Genomic DNA, 23,559 nt, shown 5'->3' on the forward strand with positions numbered 1-23,559 from the left:
GCTAATTGCACAGAAACTAGGAAATCTGTTACTGGTTTTTGCACTTTCATAGGAAAGTCTCTCATATCATGGAAATCAAAAAAGCAACAAACCATAAGCAAATCTTCATCGGAAGCCGAATATAGAGCAATGTCTCTCACTTGTGGCGAGGTTCAATGGCTTCAATATCTGTTAAAAGACCTGCATATGCTAGAATTACATCCTCCCACGTTATTCTGTAATAACATATCTGCTATTCATATTGCTAAAAACAGTGTGTTTCATGAAAGAACGAAACACATTGAATTAGACTGTCATTACGTTAGACAGCAGGTGCAAGCTGGAAAGATTCACCTTCTCCCGGTTAGATCAAATGATCAATTAGCCGATTTCTTTACTAAACCACTACACACACCCGCTTTTAAATTTCAGCTTCAGAGATTAGGAGTCATTAATGTTCATCTTCCAGCTTGAGGGGGGATGTTAACACATATAATTAATCCACTGATTAATTATTCTCTTATATTATCTTATTGTTCTATATGTATTAAACTGTTTACTAATGATTCTATTATTTATTGTAATAGTATAGGGATGTAATTGTTATTGTGTAAACAGTCCATGTATGATGTAAGGACTGTCACTATAAATAGGGGCTTTAGGAGTAGATTATATGATTGATTTTTACTTTCTCCTTCCCTTCTCTGTATTAAGTATTTTAGATGAAGAGTCTTTACGACTTCATCTTCTTCTTCAACACTACTGTAACCTTTCCTCAAGTTTTAGTACAATACATGATCTCTTTCTTCAAGCATGTATGTTAAGAGGTTATGCAGGAATTTTGTAAAATTCAGAGTTTTCATGATCTTGCTTTTATTGTGAAATTATGGTTCAAATGAAGCTATTAACTATGCTTCTATGTGATTTTCAGATTTTACTTGATTATGTTGATTTAAGGCTTAATTTGGTTGATTTACATATATACATATATGTTTTTGGTTTCAATGTATATATATATTGAATAAAATGAATTTGATGATTTCTTACGAAATGTTTTTGGATTGAGAAATCTGTTGCGGTTATTGTTGTTATTATTTTGGATTGAAGTCCAAATATGATTTTTATGAGTTGTGATATTTTGAAAGATAAAATGGTTTTGTCCATCTAGGATTGCCCGGGTAGGAGTTGTAAGTTGTAAAACCATATCTAATGGTGGTATGGCCAGAGTGCACGGCAGGTAGTCCTAACTGTTAGGCAAGGAACGAGATATAAATGAGATATCTCGATATTGTTATGATTGATGTTATGATCTACACGGGTGAAATTCGAGGATGGATACACATACACAAATTTTATTTTATAAACTTAAGTTTTGAGAATGTTTTATAAGGTTTTGATGATTATATTATAAACTTAAGTTTTGAGTATATTTTATAAAGTTTTGATTAAATCCCTTTATAAATGTATATATGTAGCTATGTTAAGTAAAGTTGGGTTTTATGGTTGATAGTTTCTTACTGAGATTTTTGTCTCACGTTTTTAAATGTTTTAATGTTTTTAGGTGATAAAGTACAGGATATAGAGAAGGTTACCGACCGATTAGGCGAGGTTTGGAAGTTGGCTACTTATTATTAAAATTATGGTTAGAACTTTGGTATTTCAAGTGTAATATAATGGAGTTGGTAAATATATGTTGCGGTCCTCGAATGACTAATGTGGTAGGAATATGAATTATTTTAGAATATATATTGAAGAGGATGGCCAAAATAAATAAATAAATATGATATGATGATATTTGGATAAATTGGAGACTCCTAAGTTTTGATTATGATCTTTCTATTTCACGCACGATGCCGATTGAGGTCGTCTAGGGTCGGGTGTGACAACCAGATTCTGAATTTGGAAAATTAATCTAACTTCAATTAGACTTATCAATTGAGTTCATATAAAGCCGAAAATCCAAATTTTAGTTACAGTTAACAATCGAAACGATTACACCTAGCAACTTATATTAAAAAAGAATGAAAATATACAAAATCTTTATTTAGTTATTTTGAAAAAAAAAAGATAAATAAAAAAGAAAACATAGATAAGGCGGCAAGAGTGTGGAACAATACAATTGAAAACAAAATAACTACTACATATGAAAATTTTTGAATAATTACCTTCAAGTCTATGTCTCTTCTATTTCCATCAGATTTTTTTAATTGGAGATATCAAAGTCTAAATTCTTTCAATTCTCAAAAAAATACTGTTATTACAGTTTATCAATGGAAACCACTCCTAAATAAATCGGAATCTCTTAATGAAGTAAGAACAAAATTATAAGACTATATTATTTGAAGTGAGAACAAGATTATAAGATTAAGAACAAAACTAATACATAATCAAAATTAAAGGTCGATGGTGTCTTTGATTTTCGGTGGCCAATAAATATAATGATGGAATATTATATGCTTTATATATAGGGTTATTTGTGACTTTTGGATTTTCTTAGCTTTGTGTTTTTTCATCTTCTTGTAACCTTATAATTTTTTTATTACTTTAATTAATGGGCTAGTAATTGATAATAAATAATGTGTTAATATAGTACTCATGATATAGAGATAATTGAAACTCATTAACTCATTTATTCGTTTTAATCCTAATGTGCCAACTAAACCAAAAAGTCTCTAATCTAAAACACTTATTGTAAATTCACTCTCCTTCCGCTATTACGTATAGTATAGATATATTTTTGATAACTTGGGAAAAAATCCTTGATCGGAGTACTTCCCTGTGAGGCGCCGTTGGGATCGGTCGGGGACACTCCGATGCCAAAGTCAGTAATATTTCTGAGAATAAACTGTAAGCACAAAAGTAGAGAATCAGTAAGTGTACCTTTGATCCTAGGAAGCTGAGGTATTTATATAGGTTTCTGTAACCTTCACCATTAATGGGGAAGCAGGTGAAGATTCATGTCATTACTCATCTTTAATTGCTATCAATTCTCCATTAATCCCAGCATTTAGCATCGAAACCCTCAGAGTTGAGGTATTCGAACAGTCAAGTCTTTATTCCCCTTTAATGGCTATTAATTGCCATTTAATTGTATTTATTCCCATTCATGGATGGTAATAAAGGCGCCTTTTGGTATTCTTAGATCCGTCAAGGCGTATGTACGCTCTCATTGAGAGCTATGGCGGGTCTCCACTACTCGCTCTCATCGGGCGTATCTCGGTCCACGTGGTGTGGCATAATGCTAGAAACTCCTTCCTTTTCTCCATTATTTGCATATTCACCCCTGCATTAATCCTGCAATAATTGTCATTAATTTCATATTAATCATGCATAAATATCTCTTTTAGAAGGAATAACGGTTTGCCATTATTTCTATTAATTTTCCCTTATTCCTTATTCAAGAATAATTTGGGTTGTTATCAGAAGCCCCCCTAAAGGTATAAAAAGCTCTTCAGGGCTGTCTAATGGGTGTTTTATTTTTCTCTTTTGGAGGCAAGTGGACCCGCCGTAGATAGGATCATATATGGATATGATACGCTTTTAGGGGTTTTTTCTTCTTCGTGGATAAGTGGTCAGCTGTATCCATTGTTAGCCTCTAGGGGATTCTTGAGAGTTATATTTCCTTTAGAATGGAATAACCCGCCCTTTATGGGACCATTTGTTCCTACCGCATAGGATTATGATTCGCCTTAGGGACTTCTTTTCTTCAGTTCTGCCATATTGAGGCGAATGACCCGCCCTTAGGGATCAGTAAAAATGATCAGCCATTTAGGGACTTTTGCGTTGTGGGGGGTTTTGACACTCTAGGCACTTGCCTTTTTAGCATTTACTCATTTTCCAAAGTGTTTTTACTTTGCATTTGTGAAGGCGAGACTTCATTGCTTTTGATGAAGACGAGGCTTCATTGCTTTTGATGAAGACGAGGCTTCATTGATTTGGATGAAGACGAGGCTTCATTGCTTTTGATGAAGACGAGGCTTCATTGCATTGATGAAGACGAGGCTCCATTGATTTGGATGAAGACGAGGCTTCATTGCTTTTGATGAAGACGAGGCTTCATTGCTTTTGATGAAGACGAGACTTCATTTCTTTGATGAAGACGAGGCTTCATTATTTGGATGAAGACGAGGCTTCATTGCTTTTGATGAAGACGAGGCTTCATTGCATTGATAAAGACGAGGCTTCATTGATTTGGATGAAGATGAGGCTTCATTGCTTTTGATGAAGACGAGGCTTCATTGCTTTGATGAAGACGAGGCTTCATTGCTTTGATGAAGATGAGGCTTCATTATTTGGATAAAGACTAGGCTTCATTATTTGGATGAAGACGAGGCTTCATTGCTTGGATGAACCCTTTTCTTTCCAGAACTATTTTTACTTATGCATTATATCTTTTAGCAAGTAATTTTCTAGAATCTGATTTAGGATTTGTTTGGTTTGTTCAAGGTAGGTGGCCAGCCATACCTCGGAGTATGAGCCTTTTTGAAGGCTAGAAGCTTTTATTCCTGGTGAGGAAGTTAAGCTGCCCCAGGTGATCGATTGTTTCCTATCTTTGAGGTAAATCGATCCGCCAGTGGGTCTTAATACTCTCCTTTTGAGAAGAATACTTGAGGGTGTAAAGATCTCACATCTGAGAAATTTTTAACCCGTCCCTGACGGCGATCAATCGTTTCCTATCTTTGAGGTTGATCGATCCACCGCTGAGATTATTATTCTCCTATCTTTGAGGAGAAAGTTTAGGGTGTAATTTTCTCATGTTTGAGATAATTTTAACCCGCACTTGGTGGCGACCAATATTTTTCCTGTCTTTGAGGAGAGAATTGAGCTCATTTGAAAGCTCTTGAGGGTCTGTGTTTCTTATCTTTGTGGAAAGGGGATCCGCCCTTAATGGGGATCAATTGTCCTATCTTTGAGGTAATTGATCCACCTGTGGAACTTTTCATTTGCCAGCCATTGGGCGTATATCACCTCTTTGATTACATCCGCCTTCTTCAGCTTTGTTATTTCTTCTTCTATAGAATTTGGAAAGATATAGAACAAAACTTGGCAAATGAATATAAGAAGTATGGCGAGAAAGAATAAATTATAAAATGTAGGATACTATAACAGTTTAATGCACATATAAGAATACGTAAAAATACTGATTTTTAGGCCCATGGTTCCGTCTTTTCTGAGCAACTAGAACCGCATCCTCAATGATGTTTAACTTATGAGTAATCACATCTGGGCTTACTCCTGTGAGGATCTCATTCTCCCATGCAAACACGCTTTCAGACTCAATGAGAACTTTCGTAACATCCTCCTTGATCTCAGGTTTTAATCCTTTGGCGATCCGCACCCACTTTTCATCAGCAATAAGGAACATTTCTGTGTCGCCCAAAGCTGTAGTGACAAGTTTGTTGGGGTTTAGTGTCCTATAGACAATTGTTCTAGGATACAAACTTAATGTAAATGAATTGTTCTTTATATCATTTGTTTAATGAGATATATGTTTTATAACTATATAAAGGCAATCCCTTTTAAGCACTAAATAAAGTCTAATAAAAGGAAATCCGTAAGTTTATTTAAAGTGATTGTAAAGTGTTCATACAAGCATGAAGTGAGACAAAACTTTATAGTAAACTGATAAACTTAAAACCACCCCAAGTCAAGTGATATGTTTGGGATTGACATATAACTGTTGAGACTTGTATGTAACAATGTCTTCTGTCCGACAGAAAGCTGATCTCACAAGCTTCATATATATAGATATCTGGACAGTTACATAGATCCGATGAAACGTTGTTCATTAGGATTGGGGATCCGATTTGAGATAACAGGATGGGTAGATTCATCCTTGTCACCTGTTCATCTCATTGGTATTAATAGGTATAACTAATCCTCAGACTCAAAGGAATATTAATTGGTATTCTGGATTACGGAATGTGATGCTTTGACTCTGGTGTAACATGATCCTTAACAGAGATGACTCTGGGGTGTGAATAGTAGACGTTGGGTATCACATGAAGTAATTATGGAGTCGTTATATATTGGATTAAGCATTTATCACTCCCGATAAATGGGAGATACATCTATGGATCGCTTGTGGAAGACTCGACTCTAAATCCTTGCAAGGTGATAGCTTAAGAGTAAAAAATACAGATTTCACTTAACCTATCTTTTTTAGTTGACTCGGCCTGTACAAGTAAAACGAACGTCTCGCTATATGTGACTTGACATCACCCATAGTCATAAGATTCAGTTCAAGGATGTAGTTGATAAAGGATCGAATTATACTGTAACTAATACGGAAAGGTTAACGACAGAATCAACTTGTCTTCTTATAGCTCTGGGGGAATGATTACGGACTTGCTAATCACATACTCTGTACATCATTCCGTTATGCAAAGATTAAATATAATTCTTTGAAAATTAATTTAATAACGTTGCATACGGCTAGAAGCAATAAGAACCTAATGGATCACACATAAGACTTGGAACCTAAAAGAGAGATAGATGTTAATTAATTGATAGAAGCCCAATTGAGCCCAATAAGGCTCATGGACATAAGGGGGTCGAAATTCATGTAGTGATATACATGAATAATTAATTTGATTTTGTTAATCCTAATTAGATTAGGAATATGAATTAAATTAATTAAGAGATAATTAAGTTAGGAGTTTTAATTAGATTAATATACTCATATTATTATCCAATAAGGTTATTATTATTATCCTTAATATATTAGATATATAGTGAGATAATAATTAGGAATTCTATTCCGAATGGAATTCCTATTCAGTAACCTAATTCTATCTAACTAGGGATTAGATACAAGAGATTATAAATACCCCTTCCCTTGAGATTTTCGAAATCCAAGCAAGCCATACCCTACTTGTGATTTTCGAAATTCACCTAGTCCAAGAGAGAGAAAATTCGACACCCCTAGTTCGAGGACGAGATTTCTCTACGGCTTCGTTTGATCAATTGATTTTCATCTATTTCTTTTATCCTTGATCTTGTGTTGATTAGTTAGAGGCAATCTACTTTGGTTGCTATTCAACGGTTGATACTAAATTAATCTTCCCGTGTTTTATTTCGTGTTTGGGAACTCGAAGAAGAAAAACAAACAAAAAGGGAGAAATTCGTTTTACTACTCCTATATCAGGTCAGTTCACGATTTCGCGGATTCCCAAAGATTGAACCGTCGGATCGTCGCGATATTTGGACAGAAGCTTCTAGACATATTCTTCCACGTTTCCACCGAAGGGATTGTCGTTCGGAGGTCTGGAAGGTCTGTTTCGGATAGGGGCAGATTGGTAGACAGTTTCTATCTCTTTTGAAGTTGTGGGCACTTCGTTTGCAACGGTAGATAGAACTTCTAAAAGGTATTTCTTCTTATCCTTCTTTATATGAAATAACGGTTAACGGATCTTGTGGTTAAATGGAAATAGGTTAAAATTTTATATTTCCGCTGCTATACCTTAGCCTAATATCCAACAAAGTTCATCTTCCTCACCTTTGTCATCTTTGAATTATGGGCGGATCGATAGTGACGCCGAGTAGGTCTCTTGAGCCACTTTTTGGTTCCCACTAATCATTACTCCTCCTTTGCTGGTGGGAATGTACATTGCCAGACGGCAAGTGGAAATTAGGGTTGCAACCTCTGAGATGAACGGCCGCCCAAGAATGATGTTATAAGCTAATTGTCCATTCATAATAGAGAACTCAAAATCACCAATCCACGTTTGATCATCATCCGCCAGCTTGCATTCCAAAGTTACCTGGCCCTTGGTCTGGATAGTGTGACCTGTCACTCCCATGATGTCAACAATGGTTGTTTCTATTTGGATCGGATCAACCTTTAGTTTGGCGAATGCACCTCTGGTGATGACATTGCAAGAACTTCCCGTGTCTACCATTACTCGCTTCATTTCATCTCCCATCCTTCAATCGTCATTGTTACTACCAACGCATCTGTATGTGGAGAGATTACTGGACCAATTTCTGCAAAAGGAGCAATTGAGGGATGTTTTATCCAGAGCGGATATTTTTGCTTTTTTCACAGGTGGCTGATACACTGGTCCATCTGCTATGACATTAATGACACTTTTGAATTTCTTTCTGGGATCTGTCTTCTGCTTATCATCTTGTTATTTGTTATTCTGGACAAATCTATCTAGTTTTCCAGCTCGCAGCAAGCTTCAAAATGTGGTGGTCATTTCTTCTATAGAACCTGTAATACGTCTTGGCGTTCCTTTCAACGGTTATATGCTCCCCACCTTTGGGTTCGGGATATGTAATGTCCCGTTTATATTGCACTCTTCTCCTTTATATTATGGCAAGTTGGAAGCTTTAAACCTTCTGTTCGCCTCGTACCACATGATCCGTGATGTGAATGGCGAATTCCTGTTAACTGGACGGGCGTACCTTTCTGCATTATTCTCTCATCTATCTAGAGCGGCATGCACTCGCCTTTCAATCTCATCATCCATGTGTTCAGTGGTGGCGAAGTCGGCTCTTAATTTTGATCTTGTTCATATTGAGGTTATGCTTGGAACTACGGTTTGACGCGGATGGATGTTGTCACAACCGCTGGAGCCATTTTATCTAGCTTCGAATATCTTGTCTCCGCATCCTTCAACATTTTGCTAACATAATAGATGGGGAACTGTTGACATTCTTCTTCATGAATAACCACGGTGCACATAGCTTTATCCATGACAGATAGATACAAATGCAGGTCTCCCCTTCAGATTGGTCTACTCATCAAAGGTGGTTCTGCCAGGAATTGTTTTGTACCTTGAAATGCTTGTTGACAATCTTCCTAGTACGATGATCCGCCCGTTCAACCTCTGGATCTTTCTCACCCTTTGTGGGGCTTTCATTTAGGCGCTCTTTTCACCTTTCTCCTCGTAGGGCTTTTATTTAGGCGCTCTTTTCGCCATTTGCCTCGTAGGCCTTTTACTTTATCTGGATTTGCTCTAACTCCTCTTTGGCTAATGACGTAGTCAATGAATTTTTCTGAAGTGGCTCTGAATGTACACTTCTTTGGATTGAGCCTTATTTTTCATATCAGTGTTAGGCGCTGGTTGCAGTATTAGCGATTCCCTTGTACTTGTGGGTTAGTACTGAAAGAACTCCAAAAGTGGGGCATACCCTGTCCATTATTAAAAGATTGTGGTAAGGCATAAAGCTATATTCACTTACCTTGGGTATCAATGGCTTGATCTATGGAACAGTCTTAATAGCGAAAGACTGTTTGCATCGGCCTTGTTGGCAAATATCATGTATGATGCAATGTCTCTTTATGGAATTTTTAGTTCATCTTGGAATCAACTTAATAATTCCTTCACGTTGGTCCCTGACTCTAGAATGAACTTAGTCAAAGGATAAAACCGAGTAAATATTATATGTTAAACAAATTCATAATAGATTTTTATTCATACTTGTGTTAATAATATCATATATAACGGTCATAACCATAAAGATTACTGCTGCACATAAATATCATAATGAATTCTTAATAAATAACCATAACGAGAATGGTTTAAGAACAATGTCCTTTTGTATTTCAATGCTCATTAATATCCAAGATATCATATTTATTTTAGACATCATAAAAGTTGACATTCTATATTAGGTAAGATATAGTTACTATTTACTTGCAATCAATATTGTGCATCCATGCATTAATAGTATTCAGAGATCATCAAGGCCTCGTTTAGATGAAGTGTAATTAAAGTAAGGTAAATGATGGCTTACTAATGTAACTATATATGAAATTACTCTTATATCATTTCATTTATATAAATAAAATAAAAGAGAAAGGGTAATTTTGGAAGAAAAAGACATGTACCATATTCTCCTCCAATTTGGGGTGTAAGGAAAATTACTCAAAATTCACCCTCGCCTACCTTCATATACAATCATCCAAACAATCTTTAAGGATTTCTCATGTATATCCAATTTGGTAATTCATCAGCCCATAATGGCCTTAATAGTTAGGGACAATTATATGATAATCACAAATAGACTCAATATATTCAAGTCTCTTACGTTGGTGAAAGAAATTCTAACAATATCAGATAAACAGTTTTTATATGAATAAACACATCCTTGTAAAAAAGGGGATGAAATAACTGTTTGACAAAACAATATTCAAAAATATGAATTTCTGATATTAAAAGTACTATATATGAGAAAAGCCATACATAGATGGTGAATTGTACAAGAGAAACCAAATATGATTTTTTTGTAATTTCTTCTAATAGTTGCATGCATGTTCACCCAAAAGACTGATCAGACCTACATGATCTGTAATTACACGAGCCTTTTTATGACATTTTAATATCAAATGACAAAATCACCTTGAATGGATGGATTTTTTTTTGTAAATCCCAAGAGTACGGGTCTTATACATGCATTTTGTACTAATTCAATGATAATAGCCTATTACACTTGTCGTGCATAAAAATATAAGGCATATTAAGCATGCAAGATTTAATGAAAGATCTATCTTTATGACTTTATCTTTCACAATTTATTAGATTTATCATAATAACATGTATCGATATTCATAGCACTTTATAAGGGTGAGAAATCTCAAATTTCTTTAATTAAAAATGGAGCAAGAAAGGGGAGGAAACTTATCTTGTTTATCATAAAATTTCAGATTTAATGTAGAAAACTCTTTCCCACCAATCTATAGAGAAGCCTATCTTTGGATAGATTTGTTTGTACTGATTGAGCCAAGGTTTGAGATTGAGATTTCTATTCTGTTGACTCCATTGTTTTGTTCTTTGTGAAACTCTATACAATCAAGATTTTGTGATCTTCTGTTTGCTAGAGATCCACCTTCACCACACCAATTGATAACTTGGGAAAAAATCCTTGATCGGAGCACTTCCCTGTGAGGCGCCGTTGGGATCGATCGGGGACACTCCGATGCCAAAGTCAGTAATATTTCTGAGAATAAACTGTAAGCGCAAAAGTAGAGAATCAGTAAGTGTACCTTTGATCCTAGGAAGCTGGGGTATTTATATAGGTTTCTGTAACCTTCACCATTAATGGGGAAGCAGGTGAAGATTCATGTCATTACTCATCTTTAATTGCTATCAATTCTCCATTAATCCCAGCATTTAGCATCGAAACCCTCAGAGTTGAGGTATTCGAACAGTCAAGTCTTTATTCCCCTTTAATGGCTATTAATTGCCATTTAATTGTATTTATTCCCATTCATGGATGGTAATAAAGGCGCCTTTTGGTATTCTTAGATCCGTCAAGGCGTATGTACGCTCTCATTGAGAGCTATGGCGAGTCTCCACTACTCGCTCTCATCGGACGTATCTCGGTCCACGTGGTGTGGCATAATGCTAGAAACTCCTTCCTTTTCTCCATTATTTGCATATTCACCCCTGCATTAATCCTGAAATAATTGTCATTAATTCCATATTAATCATGCATAAATATCTCTTTTAGAAGGAATAACGGTTTGCCATTATTTCTATTAATTTTCCCTTATTCCTTATTCAAGAATAATTTGGGTTTTTATCAATTTTGTTAGGGATGTAATTTGGGTATGATATTATTTACATGTCACGGATCATACATGTATAGAAATACAAAAATAATAATCATATTAATCAAATAGTATCCGCTGAGTTATTTCCTATAAATCGTGCTTGTTACCTTTATATTTTTCTAATTATATTTAAGAATTTAGTTGTTACTTAAATCAAATTAATTACAAATAACTCAACCAACTTACATATATCATTTTCATAGTAAATAATAAAAAAAAATAAAAACAGATTTTCTAAATTTATGTCAAATTAATATCCACCGAATCAATTTACTTATTTTTTTTTATTACAACAAATTATATATAATTAACTTGAAATATTTTCCAACAATTATTTTCTTAAAAAAGAAAAAGTCCATCCTAATGAATAGCACAAACTCAATAATATATTGTGGTTGATCTCTAAACCAGGAACATAATTCTAATTTTAGGAACTTCATAAACCAAATCTCCATCTATAAAAGAGCACAATGTGAAGTTTAGAAATATAGCTTGGATTTACAAAAAAAACAAAAACAAATAAAAAAAGAATAAGGCTTCCCCCAAGGCGAAGCTCAAAAGTTTCCAGCTATAGTTCAAAAAAAAAAAAAAAATTGTATTTCAAAAATTTGAAAAAAATGTCAGTGCTGATGAAGTTCTTGTACATTCTTCCTATTTTGTTTATTTTATTTATTTCAAGCTCTGCTCATGAACCGGAGCCAAATTTAGTTCTGGCAAAAGTTCTTGGTCCTCATGAATTAGTTGGAGATGTATTTGGAAATCCAAATGATTTTAAGAAAAAGATACCTGATGATTTCGGTACTCCGCTGGATAAAGATCTCCGAACGCCTCCTGGAGCGGATGGCGGCGGCGGAGGGGCCAGCGGCGGAAATGGAAGTGACAATGGAAGCGGAGTTGAGCAATCTGCTGTTGCAGCCGGAGGTGCCGCAGTTGCTAATACTCCGACTGTTCCTTCGCCGGTTGAGCTTGGCTATAAAGGAGCATGGGAACTTGCTTCTGATAATTCAGGGGTTTCTGCTATGCACGCTATGTTGATTCCTATGGTTGATCAGGTTTTAATGTACGATGCTACCATTTGGAAGATTTCCAAGCTTCCATTGCCTAATGGCCATTGTCGTGTGCTTGATAAAGCTACCGGTGAAAAAGATTGTTGGTGCCATTCTGTTTTGTACGACGTTAAAACCTCCAAACTTACCCCTCTCGAGGTAATTATTTATCCTACTATCTGATTAATTGATTCGGTTGGAGATTCATGAGACACTCATGTAACTGTATTTGTTTATTGCAGCTTAACACCGATACATGGTGTTCTTCCGGAGGTCTTGACGTCGAAGGAAATCTAGTGAGCACCGGTGGATTTCAAGGTGGTGCCAATACTGTTAGATATCTGAACAGGAAGCCTGGTGCAGACTGGAGGGAATACCCAACAGCTCTTGCTGATCGGAGATGGTATATTTTGATTGGATTAAGATTCTAATTCACAATGCTAATTCAATTTTAGAGATTCTAATTTTGTAATTGAATTCAGGTACTCAACACAAGCAACATTGCCAGACGGTAGAATGATTGTCGTCGGTGGCCGTGACGCCTTCAGCTACGAGTACATTCCGGCAGAAGGAAAATCCAATCCAAAACCTTTCTTCTTCGAGTTCCTCCGACAGACAAGTGATCCCGAGGAAAACAATTTATATCCATTCGTCTACCTCACCACTGACGGCAATGTTTTCATCTTCGCCAACTCCCGTTCCGTCCTGCTCAATCCAAACACCAACACGATCGTCAAAGAATTCCCCGAACTCTCCGGCGGCCACCGCAGTTATCCCGCCTCCGGTTGCTCTGCTCTTCTCCCAATCAAACTCCACTTGGTCGACAAAAAAATTATCCCCGCCGAAATCTTAGTTTGCGGAGGTTCAGCACACAAAGATTCCTACTCCAAAGCCGATCATCAGATCTTCTACACCGCTCTTCAAGATTGCGCCAGAATCAGAATCACCGATGCTAAACCTGTCTGGAAGAGAGAACTCATGCCATCGCCGAGAATTATGGGAGACGCAATGATCCTCCCCACTGGTGATATTCTCTTGCTTAACGGTGCTAAAAGAGGCGCCTCCGGTTGGGGTTTCGCCAGGGAACCTAATTTCACACCTGTCCTCTATAACCCTAGGGCTAAAAGAGGATCCAGATTTACCGAATTAGCTCCCACAAACATCGCTAGAGTGTACCATTCAGTCTCCGTCGTATTACCTGACGGTAAAATCCTCGTCGGTGGAAGTAACACAAACAATGGTTACATTTACGACGCAATGTACCCAACCGAGCTCAGAATCGAGAAATTCTCACCTCCCTACTTGAACCAAGCCATCGCTAACAGGAGACCGGTCATTACACAAGTGAACGAGAAATTCGCCTATGGAGCATCGCTGCAAATCACAATCGAATTAAAGGATCCAAAAACGTCTCAAAGAGATCTGAAAGTTACGATGTACGCACCTGCTTTTACTACTCATGGAGTTAACATGAATCAAAGACTTATCGATTTGGGATTATCGGAAGTTAAGGCGAACCCTGCCACCGGAATTCATACAATTTCCTTCAAGGCACCTCCGTCTACCACCATTGCTCCAGCTGGTTATTATCTGCTGTATGTTGTTTATCAAGGAGTTCCCAGCATTGCAAAATGGGTCCAGATCAAATGAAGCTTGGATTTCAAAATCCTACAATTTCTTTCTCTTGTTTTTAATATGTTGCTTGTTTAATTTGTTTCCTGGATTTTATTTCTACTTTTTTTGAGTAATTATTTCATCAATTTATTATTGTTCAATAATACGGAATAGAATTTTCTTTCAGTGTTTTATTGTATTTACCTATTTATATTTATCATTGCAATACTATATATTAAGACTTAATAAAATTGGGTGTTCAACTATCTGTTGTTAAGAGTTTGATTGATTTATCTATAATTGTAAGAATTAATTTTTGTAAAGAATTTTCTTAATCAATTCGGATTTGAAAAGTTTATGTTATAATTTCAATCATTTATTATATCATTAATATTTGAAATTTTATTTTTAATTAGATTCTGAAAATATTTATTCATTTAATAAATAATTAATTTCATCTACTATTTTGCATTTAATGGTACAAATGTATTAATTATTACTGTTTAAGTTGAAATTCATCTTTGAAGAATCAATTAAAAAAATTCAATTTCTAAATGAGATGAAAAATAGTTTTTTACAAAAGTAGTGAGCAACTTAACAAAAAAAAAAGTTAATGCGAGCAACAAATTCTTAATTTGTTGAATGTGGTTTGATAACTGATATTATAATTGAGATTTTAAACCCTAAATTTTTTTTATTGATATAGATTTTAAGCCCTAAATGGTGAGAGAGTGGAAATAATTGCAACAAATCAAAAATAGTAAGCAGCTGGAGTAAAAAAGAAATTTATGTTATAGAAAAATAAGTGTGAAATAATAAGTGTTTAATTTAAAAGCTCACTTCAGGATTCTTTTCTTTTTGAATGTCCATATATTGAAGTAGATGCATATGTTTTTTAAATTTACAATTTTCAAGTAAGTTTGAGCTTATAAAATTATAAATGAACTGCAGTGTTAATGAGGAAACCTTAAGAAGAATATGATGAATAAATAAATAAAATTTAGATAATGATTTTTAATAATAGAAAAGATTTTTTTATGTCTTTCATCCCATTTGTTTTCTATGATTCATCATAATTTTAACCGCATGAAGAGTATTGATGAAAGTAATAGAGTTCAGTGAGAAAATAAATATGATGAAGGCATTAATTATAGTAGGACTGCGTTGGGAGAGGCATTAATTATAATCTTTAAAAATGTGTTTTCTTATTGTCCATATAAACATATTTAAACGGTTGATTGTTGATCGGGTACATGGGGTGAGGTTGCTGCCATTCCAACCGTCGGTCCTGTGTTGGGGGAGGCTCCCGATGTACACTCCAATGCTAAAGTTAGTAGCAGTATAAGAGTAGAGAGATAAAGTAGAGTGGAGAGAAAGAGACATACCTTCCCTTTGGAGGCGTCTTTAGTGAGTGTGGCTTACGGGCTTAAAAGGACTGTTAGTCTTAGATTGATCGGTTTGGACCTAGTGAGCCGCCACATTCCTCATCACTTTATATATATTGTTGGTTTAATTATAGAATTTCTTAAATTGTTATATAATATTAAAGTTTAGTAAAATTATAGTAAAATGATTTACGAAATATATATAACATTGTTTATAAATTTACCGGCGATAAAATCAACTCTAATTTGAGTATAGTTTTTTATTAGCCAATTGAGATATAATTTGTTGTCAGAGTATAGTTGTAAAATCCATCAAAAATATTAGCAACTGCATTATTTCCGACCTATAGTTAGTCTCTAAACATATTAGATATGCAAAATTGATCATAGATTTGTAACCAACAAATAGTTGCAAATAACGGGTCTCTAACCTTGCCAACACATTAGCAACCAAAATGTTTGTTGTAAACATTGCAACTAGGGAAGCTAGATATGGTCTCAAAGCTTTAGCAACCATGCCATTTACCAACCGATTCAGTTTAGTTGCTAAGTATGCAAATCTAGTTGCTAAACTGTGTTAGAGACCGATTTAGCAACCAGATTTTTTGTTACTAATTTCCATTTTTTTGTTGTGTATATGATTTCCATGTCAACAGTAAGAAAGAAGAAGGCAATCATTCATCGAAAAGGAAAGACAGCTTTAAGACAGAACAAGCCCACTCTGAAGAATCTCAGTTTCTAGCCTGGGAACATCACTTCAGATATTAAATTGTCCGACCTTCTGAAGTTCGGGCTTAATTTCCGTTTGAATTTAAGGCAATTAGTGGTATCAGCGGGACGGCAAGAGAGAGAGAAGCGAGCTCCAAGCAACTTGACCTAGTAATATTTGTTAAAGTTATATGATATTTTTCCTTTATCTGTTGTATATTCTATTTCGCTATTTCGGTAAATAATTCAAACTACTTCAAGTTGACAATTTTATCAAAAAAATTATCGATTGAGAACATACAATAAATTTTATCTCGACTATTATTTTTAAATTTTTCTACTCGTGTGCTATCACTACAAAAAACAGGTTTTTAGCGATGGTTTTTTTTCTTTGTACTGACGGTTTAAACCGTCGTTATATTGTTTACCGCAGTTTTTGTAAGTGTCGTAAAAGTGGTGTAATTGCCACTGTTGCTACATTACCGACGGTTTTTCTCATGCATCGGGGTAAGGTTTTTTGTAGCGACATTTTTCTAAATGCGGTTTAAACCGCCGCTAGAAGTGATTTTCGAACATTAAAAGAAATGGATTACTCACGGAAAATTTGTCGGCAATTCTTCGGTAATTCGAAACTTCATAATGTTACCGACAGAATATTTCTGTTGTAAATATTTTTATGAATGATATGCTGCTGTACATTTTTTATCGACGAAAATAAATTTCTGGTCAATGATAAAAAAAAATATGATTTTTGAGAATATATTTCAATACATTGCCACTAGTACCAAACAAAACTGTATATGGTCATTCAACAATCTATTCAAGTACAATCAACAATTATGCACTTGTCTTGACATTAATATTGTCAAAAATTAGAACTAAAATTAAGAACCACATGACTAATCAGAAATACATGTTAAAAAAAGCTATTAGAAAACAACCATAGTTTGTTTGTTTAAGAGAGTGGACTGCTCAAAGTCACTATAGTCACATAGGAACTGCAACAGTGGCTCGACAATCATTCTGCAACTTCAATCTGTATGCTGCCCAAAACAGTTGAAATTGCTCATTAGTTACTAATTCAAAAGAAAAATGTTATTTGGGCACTTTACAGAACAGAAGAGAGCCATTAGCGAAAAGGTAAAAACAGAACAGAGCAAAACAGAACAAACAATGGTTAGAATGAACGCAATATGACCAAATGGGCATTAGATCATCAACGAAAGTGATATGAATATAGACCATAGACAGACTAAAACTGCATAGAAGATAATTGAAGATAATGAGAAGCTACAATATAATATATAGTTTTTGTTAGGTGACCCATTTAATATGCACATAAATGTCTTACTATCGCTATTATAGTAATTTTATATTGTAAATTATGTGAATTACAACAATCAAGGTATAGATATGGTTGGGTGTGTTACTCCAACAATACCACAAAATTTCTCCTATTCCTATTCAATTTTTTTGATACATGCTATAATTATATACTTCATATGTTTTATATGTATCAGAAATTGGATAAAAGAACAAATAAGAGACAGACAAATGGTTACTCCAAATTTTCTTCCATCAAGATAAGCATTTAACTTCGTGGCTTCTAATTTTTTGTTCCTCGTACGTCACTGCCTAAGTTATCCATCCAAACGTTTCTTCTTCATGTTATAGATAATTTTATACACAATTTGAAGAGTGCAAATTCAACAAACCAAATAAATGGCATCTTAGGTGTCAACAAATTGCCACATGGAAAATCCTCAATGACATGCAATGCAAGCAACGTGTCAATCAACATAGCACCAAATATGTCACATCTATCCTAACATATAATTTGAACTTCTTGATAATTTGAACTTCTTGCCTATAAAACTAGACACCAATATCATCATCTCAAACAAAGGTACCTCAAACTAAAAATGACTAGCCGTAAAGAGCAGCAGTTTCCACCTCAAAGTCAAGAGCAGCAGCCTATAACCAAATGTCTAATTCTACTTTTGTATATAAAGTGGGCTACCTAGATGTTCAATATCATTCGCAAATAACCAAAGATTTACATGTTATATTTCAGCAGTCCTTAACTTGGAAGTTTGTCTAGGAACAATAGCACATCACATCACTTTTCTTTTTATCAATTATAATTTCCCCAAAATTATTCTAAAACAAAAATGCATTCAACAACAATCCACAATAATATATATAAAAATCAACTATAATATGAGTATGTGAAAAGATACATACTTGACCATGTCATTATTGTTGTCGAGGAACAGTATTGGATATCAAATCAGCCATGGCAAGCATTTGTTGGGACAACACATCATATTTGTTTGACATCATTTGAACTTGCTCTTTTAGTGATTCCACTTCACTATTTGCTTATCTTGAAATCTCCTTCCATCTTTTTTCAATATTATAAGACCGAACACCAAAAAAAGCTACTTGGAGTTTGTCCTAAGCCCAAATCTCTTACCCGACCATTATGCTCTTTTCCCATTACTTCTTGAAATATGAGTTCGTTTCATATTAGAATTAGAAACTTCACTTCTTTCACTTTGGAGAGAAAATGCTTTTTCCTATACACATTTAAAAGATGAAAGAGTTCAATATACTAATAATATTCACATATTACAATATTTATAATTTTACAATTCAAATAACTGAAATTACCATCAACTCCTTAGTAGTTTCATCCACATAAGTGCCATTTTTTCTCTTATGTGTAGCATCATAAAATGAAAGCCTGTCCGGAGAATAACCCAATTATTTCTCCTACAAAACCAAATTATAGAAATTAAGAACCAACCAATTAAATTAAATACCAATTTCAGAAATTAAACATTGATTAAATTAAGAAATTAAGTACTAATTATAAAAACTACTACTATCTCTTTTCGAAGTCTTCCAAAACTCTTTCTTCCACGTGTATGAGCATTTTTATTCTGTTTAGCACTAATTGCATTCATTTGGTTCATTTTCTAGAGAGACAAAATAACAATAATTAGAATGGTATGTACTAAACAAAAATGAAAGAAAAATGTACAAAATAAAAGATATATGTATCATAATACATAACCTGATTCTTCTCACTAAACCAAGATTTGACTAGTGTAAGCTATTGACTCAAAATAAAATTTTCTAGTATATTTGCCTCTATCTCTTCCTTTGTTTTGGTTGTCATAGTACTGTGATTTCAATTCACTTTTATAGCTCCTCCATTTCTTGTTAATGGACTGTAAAACCCATTTGTTTGTTTCAAGAGGAAACATGAAACGCTTTTATTTGAGGATATATAAACAAAAAATAGATGTTAATTTTTACAATCGTAATAAGTGAAAATAATATAAAAAGAAAGAAACGTCTAAAAATACTTAAACAACATTTAACATTCTTCGATGAAATGGCTCAAACTCTTTATCATTCCATTTAGGAATATTCAAAGGTGCAAGAGTTCCATTTGTTGCAATCGTCCCTAGAAATGATGATAATGTAGCCCCCTCTTTTGAACAAGGGACTCCCCACTTATCTACCTCAATAAAAATCTTTCCACCATCACTTAGGTTCCAAACACATGCCAATAAAGTCCTTCCACGCTTTTTATATCGTCTATCATTTGTATTTATAAAATTATATATTAGTAAATTTGAGTAACATTAGCTCTAGTACAAATAAATCTTCAACATAACATTTTCAAATAAATTCGAGTATAGTCCCAAGGAATCAAATAAAAGAAAAACTTACTTGTTGGTTGTGGTTGCTGATTAAGGTCATTTTCTTCTTGTGGCTCAACTTCAACATCAGGTGGCACAATTCTTAAACCCCTTAATGATTTGGACCTACTAGACATCCTTTATGCTGGAAAAATATCGTTAGGATACACAATATTGAAAGATATAAATGAAATTAATCTAGTATCTAATAAAATCAATTAAATATCTAGTAAAATTTAACATACACAACTTTCATCAAGTAAAATTAATGAAATCAATCAAGTATCTAGTAAAATTAATTTTCATCAAGTACATCAGTTCGCACCCAACCAGGGTGTTCATCCTCACTCTCACAATGACTCGTAATATCAAACATCCCAGTACAAGCATCTATCTCTCCCTCACTACCCATATCAAACACATCCCTTGGAGTAACTCTCCTAACTACATTCCAATTAAGGTTTTAGGGATCCGAAACATAATATACTTGCTCAACTTGTGAGGAAAACACATACAGGTCATCATCCCACTTTTGACCAGTATGAATTAAACGAGAAAAATTAATAATAGTAAAACCAAATTCATCTTGTTTGAGGCCTATGTTATGATGAACATCAAACCAATCGCATTTAAATAAAACCACTTTGAAACTACTATAATAATTCAATTCAATGATTTCTCTTATTCTTCCGTAATATAAGATGCCTCCTCCTTTAGATGTGTTGACCACACCACTGTTTTGTACCACTCTCTGCTCTTCACGAGATGATGTATGGAATCTAATTCCTTTTCTAATGAAACTAGAGCAACTCTTAACAACTTTATTTGGACCCCTACCAAGTGCTTTAACATCTTCTGAAATTGTTCCATTGTCATTAATGCTCAAAACCTATCATTTTAGGGAGGTTAGTGCAATTAGCTCCAGATAATGTATCAAACAACTAGCCTAAAAAAGTTATGTACAAATTGCCTTATTTTGAAACCATTCATTATACATATTAGATTTTCTTGAGAATACTTTTCATTGCTAAAGAAATCTTGACTCGTCGAGCCAGTCATTCTAATTTGTAAGTCGACACTTTTTATCTTCTACTTGAAGGTTTGGTATCAAACTTATATTTGCATGTGTCTGCATATCAATGAATACATTGTGAATGCCCCACCTAAATATATTAGTGTTGAAAAATAAGGTCGTCTAAGAGACGATGAACAAAAGCATTTTTATAAATTTTTTTGTTTTATTATAATAAGCTTTTGAACATTATGTTATGGTTATTCGTGAATTTTATTTATTACTTTCGAATATTTTGGTTTAAGTATATTTTATAATATGATTTATGACTTTAAAGATATTGTTTCATAGCTTTTAGTGAATTATATTACTTATAAACAATCTATTTTATTTGTTTGAGTTGTTTCAATATTATTTTTGAAATGTTAATGTTTTCATATCTTTAATAGGTTACAAATATATATATGCATCAAATTAATTTATATTCTTTTTAGATAATATAACCAATATTAAACTGTCGATTAATTATATATAACTAGTTTTTGGCCCGTACGATGCACAGATTCATCTTAACATATAAATATTAACAAAAAAATATAATCTAATAATTACAATTAATGATATAAAGGTGCTATATAAATTAAATATTATTATTTTATTTTCACATTTACTTTAAATAATCTTTTTATAGATAAATATAATAATATAATTAAAATTAATATATTATATTATATTATATTTTTATCAGTAAAAAATAAGGAAGTGACATCACAGCTCCATCGTTACTATTTTATACTATATATAGATAGATATGCAGAGAATTAGAGAGATTTTAGGGATTAATTTAAATTCTGTAGAACTCTTAGATATAGTACGGATAAAATAATCTTTTTATACATAAATATAATAATATAATTAAAATTAATATATTATATTATATATTATACTATATTTTTTATCAGTAAAAAATGAGGAAGTGACACCTCAGCTCCATCGTTACTGTTTTGTATTATATATAGATTATATATATTAAGTTTATAATTGGTAAGAGTGGAGAGGAGATGGCAGGTTTTATAGTTTCATAAGATATCTATTATTATATATGGAACAAAAGTTATATTTGTCAAAAAGATAGAGATTCAATTGTCCACATGGCACCATAATGGAAAAGTAGCTGATGTGTCATAATTATAGAATTATTATTAATTTCTAATTTTCTAAACTCTTCTAAATTAGTTATTGATTATCCATAAATTCAATTTCAACGTGAATCCAATTTTTTGATTTAATATGCTTTAATGGGTTTATGGATAATTACAATGTTAAAATTGGATTGGATTTATAGATTAAAAATATGATTTAATGTTTTGATAACACCCGCCATAAAACATGGAGGACTAAACTGAAGATATTCCTTCGTAGAGAGGGCTTGAAGGGGAAAAGGCAAGATCAAGACCCGCCTCTTGGGCGTATATGGCGTACAGATGGAAATATGGTGTCGTCTCATAAGTCCCTCTTATGATCCGCCAAGCAGTACATAATTGGAAATATGGTGTCGTGCCATGGATTCTTACTAAGATCCAGGATCCGCCTCATACGGCGATCCGTCTTTATGAAGGAGCAAGTAGCTATACGGCATAACTCACTAACATTAACCCAGAATTAATGATATCCTAAAACCTGTAAGAGTTCGGAGGTTAGAGGCTAGAGTTAAGCTACATTAAAAGAGCATTACTTCTCATTAAAAAGGGATTAAGAGTAGGTTATTACGGTTATCACTCTAACCTATATAAATACCTCTGCCCCCTGACAACGAAGGTACACTTACACACTCTTCTGTCCCTGCTTTTTCATTACAGTTTATTCTCTTAAGAAGTTTACTGTCACACCCGACCCTAGACGACCTCAATCGGCATCGGGCGTGAAATAGAAAGATCATAATCAAAACTTCTCTTCAATATATATTCTAAAATAATTCATATTCCTACTACATTAGTCATTCGAGGACCTCAACATATATTTCCCAACTCCATTATATTACAATTGAAATACCAAAGTTCTAACCATAATTCTAACGATAAGCAACAACTTCCAATCCTCGCCTAATCGATCGGTAATCTTCTCTATACTTGTACTTTCTCACCTAAACACACACCTAATAATTATAAGATATACTAATATCAAAATATAAATTTTAAAAATTTAGATACGGATGTGACATTTACTGACTTAGGCATCGGAGTGCCCCCGGCCGATCCCAACGGCGCCTCACAGGGACGCTTTACGGTGTTGTTAAATCTACTGAATATCATGTTCTTAAAAAAAGGATTTAATGTGATAAATATTCTAACTGTAACATATATCAAACAAATTTCCAATAATTCATGAATCCATAAAATATAATTTAATATGTGATCAATCCAAGCCAATTTAATGTGATAAATATTCTAACATATACCAAACAATTTCCAGTAATCCATAAATCTATAAAATATGATTTAATATGTGATGAAAAATCAGCTAATTTTAATGTAAATTT

At 33.7% G+C, this 23,559-nt stretch overlaps 1 protein-coding gene across 1 annotated transcript; it reads left to right on the forward strand.

Annotated features, from left to right (window-relative positions):
- Nucleotides 1-12,051: 12,051 nt before the first annotated feature.
- LOC136203552 (aldehyde oxidase GLOX1) lies at nucleotides 12,052-14,337 on the forward strand. Its single transcript, XM_065994738.1, has 3 exons — nucleotides 12,052-12,747; nucleotides 12,831-12,991; nucleotides 13,071-14,337. The coding sequence occupies exons 1-3, from the start codon at nucleotides 12,160-12,162 to the stop codon at nucleotides 14,236-14,238; spliced, it is 1,917 nt and encodes a 638-aa protein (XP_065850810.1). The 5' UTR covers nucleotides 12,052-12,159; the 3' UTR covers nucleotides 14,239-14,337.
- The last annotated feature ends 9,222 nt before the right edge of the window (nucleotides 14,338-23,559 follow it).

This window comes from Euphorbia lathyris, chromosome 8 (assembly GCF_963576675.1).
Source record: "Euphorbia lathyris chromosome 8, ddEupLath1.1, whole genome shotgun sequence".
NCBI lineage: Eukaryota > Viridiplantae > Streptophyta > Magnoliopsida > Malpighiales > Euphorbiaceae > Euphorbia > Euphorbia lathyris.

Bases quoted from the DNA above. Each gene is read 5' to 3' on its own strand.
- LOC136203552 (XM_065994738.1), top strand. From the start codon at position 12,160: ATGTCAGTGCTGATGAAGTTCTTGTACATTCTTCCTATTTTGTTTATT. The intron at 12,748-12,830 runs GTAATTATTTAT...TGTTTATTGCAG, and splicing joins CCAAACTTACCCCTCTCGAG to CTTAACACCGATACATGGTG. The intron at 12,992-13,070 runs GTATATTTTGAT...AATTGAATTCAG, and splicing joins GCTCTTGCTGATCGGAGATG to GTACTCAACACAAGCAACAT.